Source organism: Taeniopygia guttata, chromosome 17 (genome assembly GCF_048771995.1).
Source record: "Taeniopygia guttata chromosome 17, bTaeGut7.mat, whole genome shotgun sequence".
NCBI classification, from domain to species: domain Eukaryota; kingdom Metazoa; phylum Chordata; class Aves; order Passeriformes; family Estrildidae; genus Taeniopygia; species Taeniopygia guttata.
In genome coordinates this window covers 1,895,458-1,913,469 of record NC_133042.1, presented here as the reverse complement: position 1 = coordinate 1,913,469, position 18,012 = coordinate 1,895,458, and the positions used below count along the sequence as shown (strand labels likewise).

At 48.2% G+C, this 18,012-nt stretch overlaps 1 protein-coding gene across 6 annotated transcripts in view; it reads right to left on the bottom strand.

Moving 5' to 3' along the window:
• Positions 1–18,012, bottom strand: part of LOC115497551 (discoidin domain-containing receptor 2) — a 56,637-nt gene that overhangs the window by 3,641 nt on the left and 34,984 nt on the right. For all 6 annotated transcript variants that reach the window (XM_030286523.4, XM_030286521.4, XM_072936507.1 and 3 more), the window contains 11 exons: positions 16,978–17,125; positions 16,721–16,826; positions 15,408–15,594; positions 11,787–12,033; positions 11,082–11,174; positions 10,444–10,601; positions 10,009–10,204; positions 8,212–8,456; positions 5,803–5,924; positions 5,283–5,480; positions 1,852–2,086 (listed from right to left, as the gene is read on the bottom strand). In XM_030286523.4, the coding sequence (XP_030142383.1) occupies positions 1,852–2,086; positions 5,283–5,480; positions 5,803–5,924; positions 8,212–8,456; positions 10,009–10,204; positions 10,444–10,601; positions 11,082–11,174; positions 11,787–12,033; positions 15,408–15,594; positions 16,721–16,826; positions 16,978–17,125 (1,935 nt within the window). The remainder of the gene's footprint in view (positions 1–1,851; positions 2,087–5,282; positions 5,481–5,802; positions 5,925–8,211; positions 8,457–10,008; positions 10,205–10,443; positions 10,602–11,081; positions 11,175–11,786; positions 12,034–15,407; positions 15,595–16,720; positions 16,827–16,977; positions 17,126–18,012) is intronic.

Genomic DNA, 18,012 nt, shown 5'->3' with positions numbered 1-18,012 from the left:
ACAGGGACAAAGCTTTGTTACACGGTGCAGGTCTCAGAGAAGGCCAGAGACTCCTGTCCCTCCTCAGAGTCTGCTTGCAGCAGGATAAAATAAACTGAGGGAGGGGGAATAGTCACTGCCTACTTCCACCCAAAAGAGCAGAGCTGACAGAAAAGCCTTTGAAAGGGAAGCAAAGCCCTCGGGGTGAAAGCAGAACCAGGACAGACTCCAGACTCTTAGAGAAAGGCCCAAGATAATTTCAATTTTTGCACATTTAAGAAGCCAATGACAAACTTCTTGCTGTCCCTGTTTTCTGTCTTCAAAAAGTGTGCCCAAACTGGCTGTGTTTGGAACAACGTGTTTCTGGAGAAGTAAGAAGAAGATTGCTCAGAAAATAACACAAAACACTTGAAGGGCTGGAGGGCCTGTTTGGGCAGAAAATATCCCAGCTCCACTTCACCCAGGCTTATCTGGCAACCCTTGCAGTCTGTCGAGGTTTGGAAGATGTTCACACAGGGAGGATGGGAGTGATTTATGGTTTAGATGCAGCCATAACCAGGAAAAGAGGGTGGATTTTCGAGAGCTTGGGCCTGGCAGCCTGTATAGCAGAGGTAATTACAATTTTTCTGGGTACTTAAAGAGCATGTTGTAAGAAAGTAACTCGCCAACTACTACAAGGAAAAAAAAAAGTTTAATATCCTCCAGGCTGGATGTATTTGGGCTGTGGAACAATCTCCTGAGGGGAGACAGCAGGACCCTTAGAGGTGAAAAAATCCCACAACCTCAAACCAGGCACTTGAAGCTCAGGAGTTTTGTCCCTTCCCCTCTCAGCTTCCCAATAAAGGGAATAAGCAGAGAAAGGCAACTTCCTTAAAATTCCACCAGGAAAGCCAGGCACTCATGCCTGGATGAGGCCTGAGGGATGTGATGCCATCCAGAGAGACCTGGACAGGCTCGAGCAGTGGCCCACAGGAGCCTCAGGGGTTTCAGCAGTGCTGGAGCTGCCCCAGGGTCAGGAGAAGCCCCAGGACCAATCCAGGCTGGGGGGAGCAGCTGGAGCAGCCCTGAGAGGGAGCTGGGGGTGCTGTGGGTGAGAGCTGGAGCTGCCCCAGCCCTGAGCCCCCTGCCCTGGGCTGAGCCCAGATGGGCAGCAGGGCAGGGGGATCCTGCCCCTGTGCCCTGTGCTCAGCTCAGACCCCACCTGCAGAGCTGCCCCAGCCCTGCCCAGCACAGGGAGGAGCTGGAGCTGCTGCAGAGATCCAGAGCAGGGCCAGGGGGATCAGAGGGATGGAGCAGCTCTGCTGGGAGGGAAGGCTGGCACAGCTGGGGCTGTTCACCCGGAGAGGAGAAGTTTGGGGTGACCTCAGTGGCCTGGCAGAGCCTGAAGGGGCTGGCAAAAAATGTGGAGAGACAATTTACAGGGGTCTGAGTGCCAGGACACAAGGAATGGCTTCCCACTGCCAGAGGGCAGGGATGGATGGGATATTGGGAATTGGGAATTGTTCCCTGGGAGGGTGGGCAGGCCCTGGCACAGAGTGCCCACCCTGGATCCCTGGCAGTGCCCAAGGCCAGGTTGGACAGGGCTGGGAGCAGCCTGGGACAGTGGGAGGTGTCCCTGCCATGGCAGGGGTGGCACTGGATGAGCTTTAAGGTCCTTCCAGCCCAAACCATTCCATGACATTCTGTATTTCCAAGGCCAGGCTCCTTTCCCAGGATCTGAGTTATGTCCAACACAACCCTGTGGATTTCTCAGCAGAGGCCACGTGCAGCACAGATATTGGTGGTGACTGCCTGGCACAGAGCTGTGTCACTGCTTCAGGGGCACAGCAAAGATCAGAGCAAGAAGAAGGAGAAGCTTTGTGCAGTGCCTACCAGCAGGATGCTCTCCCAGGCCATCCAACGGATGGGCAGCACAGCTCTGCCCTGGATCCTGTAGTAATCCCCACTGTAAAGGTTCCTGCTCATGCCAAAGTCTGCAATCTTGATGGTGTAGTTGTTGCCCACCAGGCAGTTGCGAGTTGCCAGGTCCCTGTGCACAAAGTTCAGGGATGCCAAGTACTTCATCCCCGAGGCAATCTGGGTGGCCATGTACAGCAGGTTGGAGTGGCTGCAGCAAAGGAAAATACAACAAAGAAAAATCACTGGAGCTCCCCCACACTCAAGACTTCATTGTATTTGATGTGTTAGTGACCTGTTGTTTTATTTTCTGCCATAACAGTGGAACTAAACTGTCTCATTCCAGGGCATGAACAGCCAAGATCCTGAGCTGACTAAGCAGGAACAGACAGGCTCTCCCTGAAATTCAGGCCTCACAACCTGACATACTTTAGATTTTATTTTTTTTTTCAGTATCAAACATTAATCTCGAGATTTTCAAAGAGATCGTGCATCAAAGCACCACCTTTTTGCAGGGAGACATGAAAAATTAACCTCAGAATCTCATATCTTAAAAGCCACTTAGCCTGGTATTTCAAACAACACCACTATTGAATGCTTATATTAACATAAGTGTGTCACTTCACATTAAAGAGAGTTAACTTGGTTTTAAATATGCTAAACATTACTGAAAATAGAAACAGATGCATTTTCCATCTAATTTAATTTTAATTCCTCCATTAGCTAAAGGAGGATAGGATTAATAAAGCTGCAGGATACACAGAGTTTGGACCATCAGACTCTCAGCATTCTTCCCACACTATTGCTCTGTGCTGCTCTGCCTGCTTCCCACTGCTGATGCTCAAATGCTTCACACGACCAAGTGCTCATCAGAACACATCTGATAAACTGCTCACAGTTTCTATTTTTTCAGTAAAGGTCAGAAAAACAGGTATTTACTATCAGAACACAAAGAAAAAGGAGACTATCACAGAATCATGGAATAGTTTGAGTTGGAAGGGACTTTAAAGATCATTTTGTTCCACCCCCTGCCATGGGCAGGGACACCTTCCACTATCCCAGGTTACTCCAAGACTCTTCCAACCTGGCTTTGGACACTTCTAGGGATGGGTCAGCCACAGCCTCTCTGAGCACCCTGTGCCACGGCCTCACCATCCTCTGAGTAAAGACTTTCTTCCTAAAATCTAACCTAATCCTGTCCTCTGGCACTGTAAAACCATTCTCCCTATCCTGTCACTATCTGTCTGTATAAAAAGTCCTTCTCCCTACTTGTTATAGGTTCCAGAGCAGTAACCCTTCCACTCACCTGCACCCTGCTAACCTGGCTGCTGGCCTGTGGCACAGCAATGGGCACAGCCTCCAAGACCCCAGGTTTTCCCTTCTCCTGCTCAGCTGTGGTTCCCATCCTTCCTGTCCCACCTCAACCCTGGCAGGGTCCCATCAGCAGCTTCCTCTTGGCTCCTGCCCCTCTGCTGAGGGAGCTCCCAAGGCTCCACACGAGCAGCTCCATGAGCAGAGGGCCAGGAGGGGATGGGACTGGATGGGACAGACTGACAGACTCCTCAGCAGAGTCACTGTGGTGCCTCGGGGCAGCACCCCAAAGGCAGAGGAGCAGAGCTGACTCTGGAAGAGCAGCAAAGCTGATGGAGAAGAAGCTGTGGCGGGGCTCAGCCTGGAGAAAAGGAGGTTCAGGGGGGACCCTGTGGCTCTGCACAGCTCCTGACAGGAGGGGACAGCCAGGGGGGTCAGGCTCTGCTCCCAGGGAACAGGGACAGGAGGAGAGGGAACAGCCGAACAGCCTCAGGCTGGGCCAGGGGAGGTATAGGTTGGATCTTGGGGAAAATTTCTTCAACAAAATGTTGTCAGGTCTTAGCACAGGCTGGCCAGGCAGTGCTGGACTCACCATTCACCATTTAGAAGCCATGTAGATGTGGCACTTTTGGGACATGGTGGCCTTGGCAGTGCTGGGAGAACATCAATGATCTTAGAGGGCTTTTCCAACCTAAGTGATTCTGTGACCTGACAGCCAGACACAGCAGGGAGATGCATTTCAAATACCAGAGAGCCATAAGGACTTAAGAATGTGTGATCCCTGTGCATGAAAGGGCTGGTCACACCTCTGGGGCACCAAACCCTGGGTCTGGAGCTGGGTGGGGTGGCTGCACCTTGTCAGGTCCATCAGGTGCCCTCAGGCACCAGCAGAGCCAAGCTGCTCCTGGGGCAGGGCATTCCTGTCACTGCCGGGACACAGCCCCTTCAGAGCTGTCTGTGTGACACTCTCTGCCTGGCAGGGACAAAAGGAGAGGCTGAAGGATCAGTGGGAGACAATGAAAAACTAGAGGCAGAGCCAAGTAATGGAGAGCAAGGAAGAGCAACATGAGTGACAGCGCTGGAGTCAAATGGGAAGCGAAGAGGAGATTAAAAAAAAAGAACATTTTGAGGCTTTGGTCAGGAGAAGAAAGCCACAAGTGTAAAGGTGAATGGGTTTCAGATGGGCAGAAGGGGCAGGAGACTGGAGAGAGCTGGAGTCTAATTCTTCTCAGACACAAATCCTCTCTCCCTCCTGCATGTCCTGCCTGTAGGACACCAGGTTAACACTCCTGACAGGACCACTGACAGGTCCTGGCAGCAAGGCTGGTGATGTCTGGCTGTGGTAAAACCCAGCCAGCTCCTGCCCAGCACATCAGAGCTGGCTCTGCCTGCCTGCCTTGGCCTGAACCACAAATCCAAGTACTCATTTGGGGAGGAACACACCAAAGGCTCAGCAATGCTGCAGCTCCTGCTCAGTGCAGGGCTCCTTATCACACAGAATATATTAGTCCTACATGATTCTCCTCTGAAGAAAGCATTCTGCAATAGCAAAGAGATGCTTTTATGGCAGATTTAATCCTTCCATTGAGGAAGAAGACAAGTGCCACTGCTGACAAAAACTGGTTTTTGGTTTTCTTTGCCAAATATTCTCCTTCTGTTGGCTGATGAAATCTTCTCCCTTTTGCAGCTCCACACTCAGCTCCTCTCATATTTTTTGGACACCAGAGAACATATGAACCTTCTTAAAAGCCTAAGAGAGATTATTGATTTTTGTCCCAAAATTCTTGTAATGCAACTGATTTTCATATCAATGAAATATCCACTAACATCTATAACATAACAATGAAATATCCATAACATAAAGAGATAGTCACCTCAATAAATATATCTAAGATGGTCTCTGTGACCAGAACAGCTCTGTCAGGGGTACACAGACCTCCAGAGGCCTCAAGAACAACCCCACACCAGGCAGAACTGGTGTCCATTGCCATGGCAATGGCCAGGCTGCAGGAAGGTCCCTGCTGGGAAGGCACAGCAGATAAAACTGCAGCTCTGTTTTGCTGATTTATCCCAACAAGTCAAGCAGCTTCTCTTACGTGACACAGGGGATGTTGTTTGAAATGGCAAATTTGCTGTAGATCTCCCTGTGGGACAGGAACTGGTTGAGGTCCCCGTTCTCCATGTACTCTGTGATCATGCACAGGGGGTCCTCCCGCACGCACACGCCCAGCAGCCGGATGATGTTCGGGTTCTTCAGCCTGGACATGATCTTAATCTCCTTCAGGAAATCATTCCTTGTAAAACAGAAAGCACCTCTGAATCCTGAACAGTTCCTTTGTCTGAGGACAGCACAAAGGGCTGTGTTCTCAGTTCAGAGTAATTTACACTTTGCACGCACAAGTGTGAAACTGGTTCTGAGCTCTCCCAGCAAACAGGATTAATGCAGCATTTCAGGCTGACATTGCAGCTTCCTCTACCCCCACTCCCTGCTGTGTCCTGCTCCTTCCAGGAGCACATGGAATATACACCCCAGACACATGGCAGTCCCCAGGGTTACCCTGTGCTTGGGGGTATTTGCTTTCCTCCCCAGCTGCTTGGCACTGCAGGTGCACTTACCTGGCTGTTTTGTTGACATCTGATCTCAGCATTTTCACTGCCACAAGAACTGGCTGGTGAGTGAATTCTGAGGATGAGACTCCCAGGAATTCCAGCAGGCCATCAGCTTCACAGAGGTGCACCTGCAGGGCAGAAGGCAGAGGCAGCTGTAAGAGCACACACAGGCAGAAAAGCAGAGGAAAATAACATCACAGCCAGGTCACTCGTGGGTCACTGCTGGCAGAATGAACCAGTGAATGACCCAGTGAAGGTGGCACACGGGGACCAAAGCCAGGTGAGTCAAAGCCAGGGAGTCCCCAGCACACTGCAGCAGCCTGGGCCAGCCCAGTTCACCCAGCACCTACTGGGAATGTTCAGGAAGGCCCCTGAGCCTGGATGTGTCTGCCCTGCACTAAAGTACCTCACACAACCCCAGAACCATCAAACCATGGCCTGGCTCGAGGCATTGCTCAGACTTCACTGAGGAGCATCCAAGAACTACAGCCAGTTACCCAAAATCCTCAAATTCCAGAGGGGAAAAAAGGGAGAAAAGTGTGTGCATATGTGTTCCTGATATGAACACCTCACCTGTAGGTATGCCCAAAGATAAATACTCTAATGACTGCACACAATTCCAAATTTCTTCCAATAAATTAATGATTAATGATACAAAATTACTGCAGGGTTGTACAAGAAGGGGTGACAAAACACTTTCTTAAGAAGTTACCAGAATGTGCATCCAAATGGAGAACTGGGTGAGGAATGCAGACTGACCTGAGGGTGTGGATGGGAAACAAGACTGGAAGAGAGGAGCAGACTGGATGTGTCAAAGACTTGCAGCAGTAAGGGGAATGTAATGGGAGCATGATGAATTTTGTATGAAGAGAGCAGCAAGAACTGATGTCACAAGCATGGTGAGGGGAAAAATGAGACAGCAGAGAAAATGGGACAAACCTGCAGAATGGGAGTGAAGGTACAAAGATGCTGCTGCAGTCCCACAGAGAATGAATCTGCTGTGGGGAAAGCACAGTCATAGACCCGGGACAGGGAAGAGCCACAGGACCAAGCACAGGTGATTCCGAGGTGATGTGTCACCAGGGAGGGGTGGTGGTGCTTCCTTGGGGGCACAGAGACAAAAGACTGGAAGGAAGGAAAAGTGGAGACTGAAAGAAGCAATGAGCCCTGTTTGTAGGAGCACACAGAGCCATAGTGGAGCAGAGCATGTGATGGCCAGCTGGGGAAAGACTGAGGAGAAGGGGAGACAGGAAAATGTGGTGCAGTACATTTGCAAAAAAGCCTGTGATACACGGAAAGGAACAGGCTCTGAATCCATCCTCAAGGAAAATGGAGAAGGGAGAGCCATTTCCAGTCAATACAGAGGAGTTATTACAGTTATCAGAAGGACAATGAGAGGAAAGGAGAAACCAGAAGCAAATCAATGAGAAAATGCTCTCTGTCCCACTTTTGGAGCACAGAGCAGGATGCAGGCAACAGCAGAAAAGGCTGCACTGACAGCCAGGTGAGGAGGCTGAAGATGTCAGCACCTCCCCAGAAAACAGTGAGCAAGACAGGAAAGGGGGGCTGGGATAGGGAGGGTGGGGTGTCAGAATGGAGGAACCACAAAGATGGGCACATGACAGAGCAGGAAGCAGTCAGTGAAAAGCTGTACTTAACAAAATGTAATAGAGAAGCAGAATTTAGGGCTGTGAGTGAACAAAGGCTGGGAAGAAAAATGACAGTGGAAAAGTGAGAGCAGGGGAGAGAAAGACCTGCTCAGGATGGAGCTACAGATGGTGTGAAAATGAAGCAGAGAGAAAAGAAAAGGCGAGGTGAAAACATCAACAGCTTGAAAGGAGCTCAAGGAGCCAAGGGAAAGTTTGGCAGATGACAGATGTGTGCATCATTCTGCCTGAGGCTGCTGACAAACCAGGGCTTGAGCAAGCAGCAATGCCAGAAAACATGAGGGCATCACAGTGCTTGGGAAATATCTGTCTTTGCTTGGGTCAGTGTGCAGAGCACCCCCAGAACCTCCATCTGTGACTGGGAGAGCTGTTTTAGCAGCCAGGATCAGTGTTAGCTGGACTGTGGAGAATTTCCAAACCCACATGTCTAAAGGTGGGTGACAGCCATCAGATTTGAGATGTCCATGGAAGATGTGAAAGTCTGAATTCCCAACCCTAGGAATTTACAGAGGTATAGACAGCAAGCAGTTTGCAAGTTCATCTATTGATAAAGACACCAGTGGTGCCCAGCAGAGCCTCACAAGGCTCAGTGGCTTAGCCTGGGGGATATCAGCGTTCCCCAAAGGGCCAACACACATTTTAATTTTAACTAAAACCCTGGCAAATGCAGAACCCTCAGTCCCACTGAAGATTCCTCTCTGCCAGGCACCTCCTTTCTGCTGGAGGAGCAGCAGCAGGACGGCTGTACCTCTCCAAACTGTCCTTCCCCCAGCTTCTCCTTGAGGCGCAGCTGCTGCCGGGGGAACTCCCCGACGGAGATGTCCTTCTTGGTGAGCGAGTCCACGGTCAGGGCTGGCACGGCGTACATGTTGTTGCCTGTCACGCCCTGCAGGTGCACGATGTCCGTCTCGGCGTAGTGGGGGACGTTGTTCTGGAAGCCTTGGTGAGGGGTGGACTTGGTCAGGTCGGGCTCAGCGTAGTCCCCGCTGCACACTGAGGGCAGGCAGAGACAGGCGAGTCACACCTCACTCAGTATGTCCCAGTTTCCACTCCTCCCAACCCCACAGCTCTGGGAATTTGGCTGCCTGCTGCCTTGTACTGAGGGACACCTACATGGGATGTGTGGGAAATAAACGTGTAGAGAATTCTCAAAGCCTAACAGAAGGCTCACACAACATGCAAACTTTGAAATAAAAAATATTAACTTAAAAATACCATAAAATAAAACAGACATTATTAAAAGAGAAATAAAACTAGAAACAAGTTTCAAAAGATATCCTTACAAATAAAACTAGGTACTTTAGAGAAAACTATAAAATATCATTTTAAATTATTGCCTTTAAAGCATTTACAACATAGTGTAGCAAAAGCTAATAAACCAAAAAACTCTTAAAATGTATTGTAATTAGCAAATAGTTACCTTCTAATTATAATAGCGTGAATTATAACATCTATACTGTCTCACCCTTCACATAAAACTAAAAATAAAATAAAAGTTTTAAAATACCTCTCAGTTGCCTCATCTCTAGGTCAAAAAAGGGCTTCATCCAACAGGGACACACTGCTCTGTTTTAACCAGAACAATACCTGCGAGCTGCCAGCAAATTCCTGCTCAACACAGCCTGTTCTAGCCAGCCATGAGAGCTACAGGTCTTGCCCAGACAGGAGGCAAGTCTGAAGTGATTTTCTGTTCCTGATTCACCCTAAGTACAATCAGTTCCCATCACCTGGTGCAGGGATGTTGTTTGCAATGTCAAACTTGCTCTGGATTCCCTCCTGCAACAAGAGCTGATGGAGGCTTCCATTTCCCATGTCCCCTGGTAGCAAACTCCTCTCCCTCTTACAGCTTATTCACATAAATATGGGGTAATGCTTTAGAATTAACTCCCTGCAGAGTCACTATTACACAGAACACTCGTTCTGCTTCAAATTCACACCCTGGCTCAATCCAATCAGTCTCCCTGTGTAGAATAATGCTGGATCTTAGCAACTTGTCAGTGTGAGGAATGCAGCACTGCCCTTCCATTCACTGATGAGAACTGCCTTCACTCAGCACTAAGCACTGCTGGAAACATTCCCTTCTGTGTGGGTCCAAAAGCTCCCCGGGGGCTGGAAGCCAGGACACCACGGACAATTCCCTGCTCTATTTCCTTGTGGTTTTTCTACAGGAATTTCAAAGAGCCCTGGCTGCAAAAAAAGGTGTTAAAGGTCTTCTCCTAGGAGTGCTGCAAGCAGCATCTCCACAAATAATGTGTGATTGCTCTGACTGCCCAAACCAGCTGCTAAAAGATGACCTGGGTAATAAATAAACAGTCTTCAAATAAAACAATAAAAGGCCACCAGCCTCTAGTGGGACTGCTGCTCCAGCTGTCACAGCTCCATGCCAAGAAATGCCAGTGTTCCACAATACTGCCTGAGCTCCCTCAGTTATTGCATTGCACAGGAGCCAAGATGGCAACTCAGACACTGACAATTGGCACATTTTACAATCTGACAGAAATAACAAAAGAAGAAACATGCAGCTTCCATAGACTGATGATGTTACCTGAATCCTCTGCACTTTGGGAGAGCTCTGGAAGCTTTTGGAGCAGTGTAGCTGGTTGGTGATATTCCAAATCCAGTGGGAAGGCACGTTCATAGGTGGGATTTGACTGGTGGATCTGGGTCTGGTTGTTGGCAATGGTGTAGCTGTAGAAGGAGAGGCGAACAGTGGCATCCTCCTCCAGGATTCGACGTGGGGCCTGCAGAGGAGAGGGGAAAAAAACAAGCCAAAACACTGAGGTGATGCTCAGTTGTTAAGTAATGCCTTGGCTGCAACCACAGCAACTTCCAGTAATATCTTGGCCAGGCTGGCATTCTGCCCTGCTGTGAGAGCAGCTTTAGCTACTCCATGGAGCTGTGCTTTTCACACAGTTCTGAGCTCATTAGGGTTAATGATCAGTTCTGAACTTGTGTCTACAAAAGAGCCCCATTGTATTACCTTTTCCAACCTTTTTTGAACATATTGCTTCCAAAGAATGATGATTATAATCATCAGGAGCAACAGAATAATAGCCACAAGGCAGCCCACGAGGATGGAGGTGTTGGAGTCGTCTGCCTTCTCCCCTATCCAGGTGCTGGTTACAGAAGATGTGGTTCCTGCAATCACAGAGGAGAATCTGGGGTTAAAGCACCAGAGGTTTTCTGTGCCAGCCAGCTCCCTACAGCCTGGTAGAGAAAAGATCTTGGTCAGCTCCTTGAACATTAACACCAGCAGTGTTCACATTTTGCTCTCATCAGAAATTCTCATTTTGGAAGCTCAAAGAGCTAAGAACTGTGCAGAGAACTTCTGCAATCAAAGATTGCTGTGAGCAGAACAGATTCCTGCAGTGGATCCATCCTAGAGCAGGCAGTGCTCAGAGTTTCACTGGCTTCACACAAGTCCCCAGCCCATGTTCTGAGGCAGCCCAGGCCAGCTGAGGCTCAGGGGACTGTCACATGCTGCCCTGTGCATGAGGCACTGACCAGGCCATCCCCAGATCTCCAGAAATGGAGGGAAAGACCACGTTAACTGGGATGTTCCTGTGAAATTCCCCCACACCTGAGCCCTTGGCATGGCCAAGGGGCAGAAGTCCTTACCCCAGGTGCCCTCAGTAACGTTGTGTTCTGTTTCCAGGAGCTCCGTGGTGCTTGTGGCTGCCGTAACGAAACTGGGATTCACACTCTCCATGTCTGTGGAAGGAAAGGGAGTGTGTCAGCCCAACAAAACCTCCCTGCTCCTGCCAGCAGTCCCTGCAATCCCAACCCCAGCGAGAAGGGGCTGGTGTTCAGGCAGCAGAGCAGGAACAGGAAGGGCTGCTGCCTGCAAGGTAAGCAACAAGCAGCACCCAGGAAATTCCTCCCTCAGGAGGTCCCTGGTCAAGAGTTGTGTGAGTTAAGAGTCAGAGAAAGTAGTATGTAGTTTTAGTATCCTCCTTTTATATAGTATATTAATGTATTTTAGCATAGTTATAATAAAGAAATAATTCAGCCTTCTGAATTGAGTCAGACATCGTCATTTCTTCCCACTGGGTTCGCCTGCATTTACAATAAACAACTGCTCTACACTCCAATTTTTGGTTGCCCTGGTCACACTTCTGTTCATGTGCATCAGTACCAGCCTGCAAAGCACCCACTGCACCTTTGAGCCCCTTCAGTGCCCTTCCAGTGCCTGTACAACCTCCTCCTTCCCCCTGTGCAGCCCACAGTGCCACTCTCCTGTCAGCCCCACACGTCCTGCCCTGCCACACCAGCTCTTCTGCTCCCTCTGCCTCTCCAGGCCCGCCTGGCTGCAGGAGCGCTCACCTGACTGGAAGGAAATCTCGCTCATCATCATCCAGGTGTCAGCGAAGTAGAAGCGGCACAGGATGGCCTTGCCCACGCGCTGCTGCAGGGGCACGGTCACAAACCTGGCACTGGGGTTTTTGTCATCCAGCACCGTGGCCACCCCCACAGGCTCGGGCTCCCAGTCTGCGATCAGCCGAGGCTTGAACAGACACTCCACCCTCTGGAAAATCTTCACCCCCTTGGAAAACATGTTGTTACAGTGCACCTGGGAAGAGAAGAAGGGAGCCATCAGAGAGGAGATTTACTGGCACCTAAATCAAGTCCCAAGGATGTTCCACTCACAAAAATTTTCCATTCCCATTATCTCCCTGTATGAATGCAGAATGAGTGACTTCTTCCAGTGTGCAATGAGAACACTGGGCAAAAAGTTGTTCTGGAACAGCTCTGAATTTTACCTGCAAAAGCTACATCAATGGTCAGATTCTGGCAGGCTCTTCAAAAGGCCCATATAAAAATCAATCAAGCAAACCCTTGATTGATTAATCAAGAGTTACCCAAAGTTGATTAATCATACTAATCTAAAGCCTTGCAGACCAAGTCTCTTTGAACATTTAACCTAAGAAGGGAAGGAAAAAACACACCTTAACTCCTAGTGTTAAAAATTTGGTATTATTTCAATTGCTTGACATAAGTAGCTGGATTGTTAGACCACAAGTTGAACTTTATCTGAACTACATGGCTCTGTTCTGCAAGTCAAAGATGGATTAGAATGAACCCTGGAGCTAATAATCTGATCATTAATAATAGTAAAGATGGATTGTAGTGCAACTTGCATGTAGCAATCTGATCATTAATAACAGTTAGAATAGACAAAGCTGCAGCTTAAATATTACTCAAAGATCAAGAGCTGGAGCGGACAACCCATAGATCCTGGTCTGTGAACTGTAACAACCATGTTAAAAAAATTAACTGCTGAACCCACCAAAACCCCCACAGAAACCAGTCTCAAAGGCCAGGGTGGAAACAATGACACAGCAGCCATGTTGGTAATGAAACAGTGAAACAATGAAAAGCATGGAGAATTCAGACCCTAATACTGCTCTTGGACTCTTCTTCTGTCCCTCCTGGCATGAGGGGTCCCAGGGATTTCTTTGTCCTTGCTCAGGCTATGACATACCAACAACTGATCTCTGTCATTAGATGAGAAATGTGTCCCAAATTTCTTAGCATTTAGAAACTTTTAGCAGCTGCAACCGAAGTTAATTCCTTCCAAAAGCCACAAACCAGGCAGATATTCCCCTGACATACCCTGCTCTGGTTGCAGACAACTGAGGATCTGAGTTTTAGGGAAACCATCACCTAAAGCCTGCATCCATCCCATTCTCCTGGTGGCTCAGCATCAGGCTGAGTTCTGTTATGCAGACCTGAAGCTCAGGATCACATCACTCAGGATATCTCAGCACTGTGACCACTGAACAGAAATTAGAAGAAATGAGGTGACTCAAAGTCTTCAGTATCCCTCAGCCTGCTCCATTCCCACAGTGGTCCAACCCCTCCCAGCAACCCCAGGAATCATTTCCTACTGACTGTGGAGTGTTTGCCACTGTGACAGCAACAGTTTACAAACCACCTACAGCCTTGAACCTGACTAATTGCTTGGCCTCAGAGAGGTCCTGCAGTGAAAAGCGCTGAAGCACTAATGAGGACAACAGGCCTGATGAGCAGCAAAAAGACAAAAGCAGAGTATTTGCAAATAATTAGGACCAGATGAAGCTTAGACAACATTATTTAATAAGGAGAAACAGTCATTCATAACCAGGCAGGAAAGCCTGCTGCCTGGAATATACAATTTGTGCCATATTTGGACAGGAGTTGGATGTGTTTCCATCCTGGACTGATACAGAGACATTTTCTATTGCAAACATCTCCTACTAAAGTCCAATTTTACAGCATGCAAGCCTATGCAATGCATTTGCAATGTTACCAACATTATTTATTTTTAATAGTTCCTTGGATACTGGGAAAGCTCAGAGGACTGGGATAAAGCTATCAGATAAGAAGATGCAAAAATTATCCACAGACCACTTGGCCTGTACAAAAGAAATGCAAAGCTGAAAGAGGCAACATTCAGTAAATAATGAAGATTAATTCATGCTAATCAGAACAGCTTTTTAATTAGATACTAGATGAAGTAGCTGTTCTCATTGATGTGTTTGGTTTATCAGGATGGTTGTGTTTACAAGACAGATTTTTGGAAGGCATCTGTCCCCAATTAGCATAGTGTGTGCTCATATATTATATTAATTTGATTAAACATTATCAACTAGTAAGTCAACTAGTAAAGTCTTTTTAAGACACAAATACTTCTCTGTTTTTCTAAGAGGAATACAGTCCCAAAGCAAAATTATTTGCTGCTTTTTTTCAATGACCTGAGGGAGACACAGAAATACTAGCAATAAAATAAACTAAATGGAAGGGAGGGAGTTTCCTAAAATAATCTCAAGGACTGATTCATGTCAGGGTAGTGAACTCAGGGACAAAATCTAAGTGATGCTTTCCACATTGGACTTTTATCCTGGACACTAAAAACTTGGAACTGATTTTTACCATGATCCCTAAGCCTTAATGACCACTGGCTCCTTCTCTCTTGGCTTGGAGGATCAATATCATCACAAGATTCACAAACAAAGAGGAATCGTCCAAAAGCCGGAAATTGGTACCATTCTTTTATGCAATTTCATGGGATTCTGTACCTCCAAAAGAGTAATCATCAAAGAAAGAAAAGATTGGGTGGCTGCTCCAAAAATGACCCTTGGTCTCACCAGGAAGGCACTGGGAAGTCTGCCAATTTAGTTTACTGAAGCAAAGATTAAGAGAGTGGTTAAATCATGGTTTAGAAGCATAGATTTCTCAGAAGGCAGGACTCTTTTTTTTTTTTTTTGCCAGCAAAAGCAGGCAAACAGCCAACGGTTGCAAGTTAAAAATAGACAAAATAAAACCAGAGTAAGTAACCACCAAAACAATTTACTTAAGGATGTGGTGGGTTCTCCTTCATTTGAAATCTCTACAAGAAAAGCCACCAATCCTTTTTAAAAGATCCTGCTGTTTACTACAGACTCAAAGTTCAACTCATGCTTCTCCTGTGTGTTTAAATAACTTCCCACAGCACAGGCTGAGGCTGCTTGGTCAAAATGGAAGCACAGCCACATTCCTTTACCTTAAGGGTTAGTAAATCCTACACCCTAAATACATCTCAGCTGCCTAAAGAGTGCTTCAGGTGTCTGCTTTTTATTCCTTCAAAGTAAATACTGGAAGAAGAGTCTGAGCTCTGAAGAAGCAAGTGCTCATCTGCTTCACCTGTCTACACTGGAAAATTTGGGATATCTCCTGCTCAGATTCTGGATTCAGAATCTGATACAGGAGATTCTGAAGGAGGATACAGGCATTTCCTGTGCTCAAGGCCAAGCTGGATGAGGCTTGGAGCAACCTGGTCTAGTGCAAGGTGTCCCTGCCTGTGGAAGAGGGTGGAACAAGATGAGCTTCAAGGTCCCTTCCAACCCATTCAATGCTCCAAAGGAGCAACCTGGAAGCCCCCAGACCCAAAGCCTGTCCCCCTGGAGAGGGACCACGCTGAGTTACCTTCATGGAGGTGAAGTTCCGTGGGCGGTCAAACTGGAACTCCATTTCCACCGCGCCCGTGCTGAAGCTCTCGTTCCTCCAGCCCACGTAGTCATAGCCTGGCCACACACGGTACTGGTGGCTCTGGGTGAAGTCATCCAGCCCCAGCACTCCATCTGTGAGCTGGCCCAGCCCTCCATACAGGTGCCTGGCCAGGGAGAAACCAACAGTCAGACAGAGCTCCAGTGGGAAACCACAGGTATCTTCCAACTGGTACCAGCAAAATCTCCATTTTCCTGCTCCTGACCCATCCTGAACAAGAACTCGATCACTGTTCTTATGCAGCATCACCCTGATGTTGTTTGGGCTGGGATTTTAGCATCATTCCCAGCTAGAGAAAAGGCAGAAATTTTTGCACTGGTGTCAAGGACCAGCAGCAAGGCTGAGCTACAGGCAGAGCCTCTTGAGAACAAAAACAAGACAGTGTGGAAAATGACACTGTGTGTTCTCCCAACAGAGCTGGAACTGCAGCATCTCACCATGCAGCTGCATGGCAGGAACACTGCTCCATCCTCTGCTGGGGGAACCTGTGGGGAAAGTCCTGCAGGCAGGCACAGAAAGGCAGGAAAGTGGGAAGTGAGACCATGGGCAGCTCTTGAGCCACAGCCAAGCCTAGCCAGGATCATTTCTGGCATTGCTCCTGAGAAGAGTTACTGGCTCTTTCCAAGGCTGATTGGACTCTTTGCCAGGACCCTGCCCCACCCGCTCCTATGTGAGGGTGCAGAGCCCCTCACACAGTTTCCCAAGCACTGTTCCAGAGTAGAAGATGCCAGTGTGCACAATTCTGACTCCCTCTGCAAGTCCTTGGCTCTGCAAGTCTACTCCAGGTGAGCCCTCCTGTTACTAGAGCACAGGTACACATACCTTTGAACTGCAAACAAGGATTAACAGCTGGAAGAGGCAGATTCCTACCAGTCAGGCACATGAACTAGAGGTTAAGTAGTTTCAAAGAGTCTTGGCTTAGCAGGCTGGGTTTTGTGCCTACATCTGCAGCTCCCTGACACTCCCCAGCAGACCCAGGTTCCTAAGTTCATGCTGGACAGCTACACGCAACATCTACTCTGAACATCAAAACTTTTTATTTAAATATCCAAGCTCTACTGTATCAGCCCAGCTTGAAACCATCAGATATGAATATATCAAGACATTGTTACCCAGCATTTTCCAACATCCTACAAGCATGAAGAAGTGTTTGGGATATGAGATACCAGTGACAGGGGGAGCAGGAAAGAATTTGCACGGTGACAGAGAGAGAACAGGACAACTTCTCCCACCTGCGTTCCTGGTAGCCATCGTAGGTCGAGTCATTCAGATAAACGATGGGGAATCCAGGAGCTGCTATTGTCCCTCCTTCAGGGATGCTGTAGGATGCCAAACCATCTGGAAAAGAAAGCCATACACCTCAGAAACACAGCAGCGGGCTCCCATCACCTGTGTCCATGTGACATTTTTATTCATTTTCGGGCTAGCAGCAGCTCCAGGGAGCCCGGGCAGGGCTGCACTCGGTGCCAGGCTGGGGAGGGTTGCTCACCGTGCCAGACGCAGCCGTAGAGCTCCACCCTCATGCACACGGTCATGGGCGCCTTGGTGACGGGGATGAGGCGCACGAAGCGCGCGATGATGGGCGGCCGCAGGTCCTTCAGCACCACGTCGTAGGTGTCCGTGTTGCCATCGATCACCTGCAGGAGAAACAGCCTCAGCTGCAGCCTCTCCCTTCTCATTGTGGAAGGGATGGCACCACAGTCAGGCTAAGAAGGATTTAGTGCTCAGATAAACTTCAGTCTCAGAGGCCGTGAGATCTATGAGAGCAAACAGTTTGCCATAGCTCAAAGCAGTCACAAGTTCTTCACTACAAGATAATAGGTAACTTTCTACTCCAATGGACAGTTGCCACAAAGTTTATTTTGCTTTTCTAACCTATCACCTTTACTTACTTCTACTGCACTGCAGATACTTTTATCCAATGGGCTATGCTTCTATTATAACTTCTAAACTCTTAGCTTACTCTATACAATTACACCTCTACATTATAAACCCTTCACTATCTTATCAATACAGTTTCCTACGTTATAAACCCTTCACCATCTTATCAATAGTTTCTTTCTTACTCAAAGCATATTCTTACTTACTATAACTATGTAGTCATAACTATAAAAACATAAGTTTATGATTTTTCTACTTAAATGTCTGTGTGCTTTATTTTTACATAAATCCAAGCTTCATCCAAGGCTGCAGACTGAATCCTTCAGTGCCTGTGGAAGTTTCTATCTTTCCATTTCCCACACTCCCTGTTGTGCTGTTGGGCTGCACAGTGGTGCTCCTGTGCCCCCTTGTTTGGGAGTGGAGAGTTCCCCAGGTGGAATCTGCAGGGGGGAGCTGCTGCTGCTCCTCCTGTGGCTGATGGGGTGGGAGGGGTGCTGCCATTTCACCTCCTGCTCACTGCAGATTCCCCCCAGGCAGCACTGGGGGAGAAGAGAGAGGCAGGTGGGGCTGCAGGTGTGAGTGAAGGCTGCAGAGAGTTCCAGTTACTGGATGAAACCCCTTCCTTCAAGGAACCCATGGGTTC